Source organism: Buceros rhinoceros, unplaced genomic scaffold, assembly GCF_000710305.1.
Source record: "Buceros rhinoceros silvestris isolate BGI_N320 unplaced genomic scaffold, ASM71030v1 scaffold27302, whole genome shotgun sequence".
Taxonomy (NCBI): Eukaryota; Metazoa; Chordata; class Aves; order Bucerotiformes; family Bucerotidae; genus Buceros; species Buceros rhinoceros.
This window is the reverse complement of record NW_010397538.1, coordinates 1-552: the sequence shown is the minus strand read 5'-3', so window position 1 is coordinate 552 and position 552 is coordinate 1. Positions and strand designations below refer to the sequence as shown.

At 66.3% G+C, this 552-nt stretch overlaps 1 protein-coding gene across 1 annotated transcript in view; it reads left to right on the top strand.

The window, feature by feature from the left end:
• The window catches only part of CANT1 (calcium activated nucleotidase 1), a gene marked incomplete at both ends in the record, with an annotated part of 1,548 nt that extends 1,281 nt beyond the window's left edge, over positions 1-267 (top strand). The window contains one exon of the mRNA XM_010146299.1: positions 64-267. Coding sequence (XP_010144601.1) covers positions 64-267 — 204 coding nt within the window. The remainder of the gene's footprint in view (positions 1-63) is intronic.
• Between the last annotated feature and the right edge of the window lie 285 nt (positions 268-552).

Sequence of the window (552 nt, the reverse complement as noted above, 5' to 3'; positions counted from 1 at the left end):
AGGGGCCGGTCTGATCTCTGCTTGCTGGCCAAGCCCCGGCTCACGCCGTTCTCTTCACTGCAGGCTTCAAGGCGGAGTGGCTGGCAGTGAAGGATGAGCACCTCTACGTGGGGGGACTGGGCAAGGAGTGGACCACGACGACGGGGGAGGTGGTGAATGAGAACCCCGAGTGGGTGAAGGTCATCGGCTACAAGGGTGACGTGGGCCACGAGAACTGGGTGACCAACTACAACGCGCTGAGGGCTGCGGCGGGGATCCGACCCCCAGGTACCAAGCGAGGCTCGCTCCTGCCACCCCGTGTCCCACACCCCCTGTAGTCTCCGGGACCAAGCTCTCCCTCCCCGTAGATACTGGGACTGGCGTGAGATTTCAAGGGCGCTGGAGCCCTGGCGGGGAGACCAGAGCCTGCCCTGGCTGATTTTCTCCCCCATCCATGCCATGAGCAGTGGGAGCGCAGCTCAGCCGGTGCTGTGCCTGGCAGCCAGGCCCTTGGGCAGAGGAGACCATGCCGGGGTGCCCCGGCCTGGCTCTGGGAGGGGTCTGGGGGGCTCC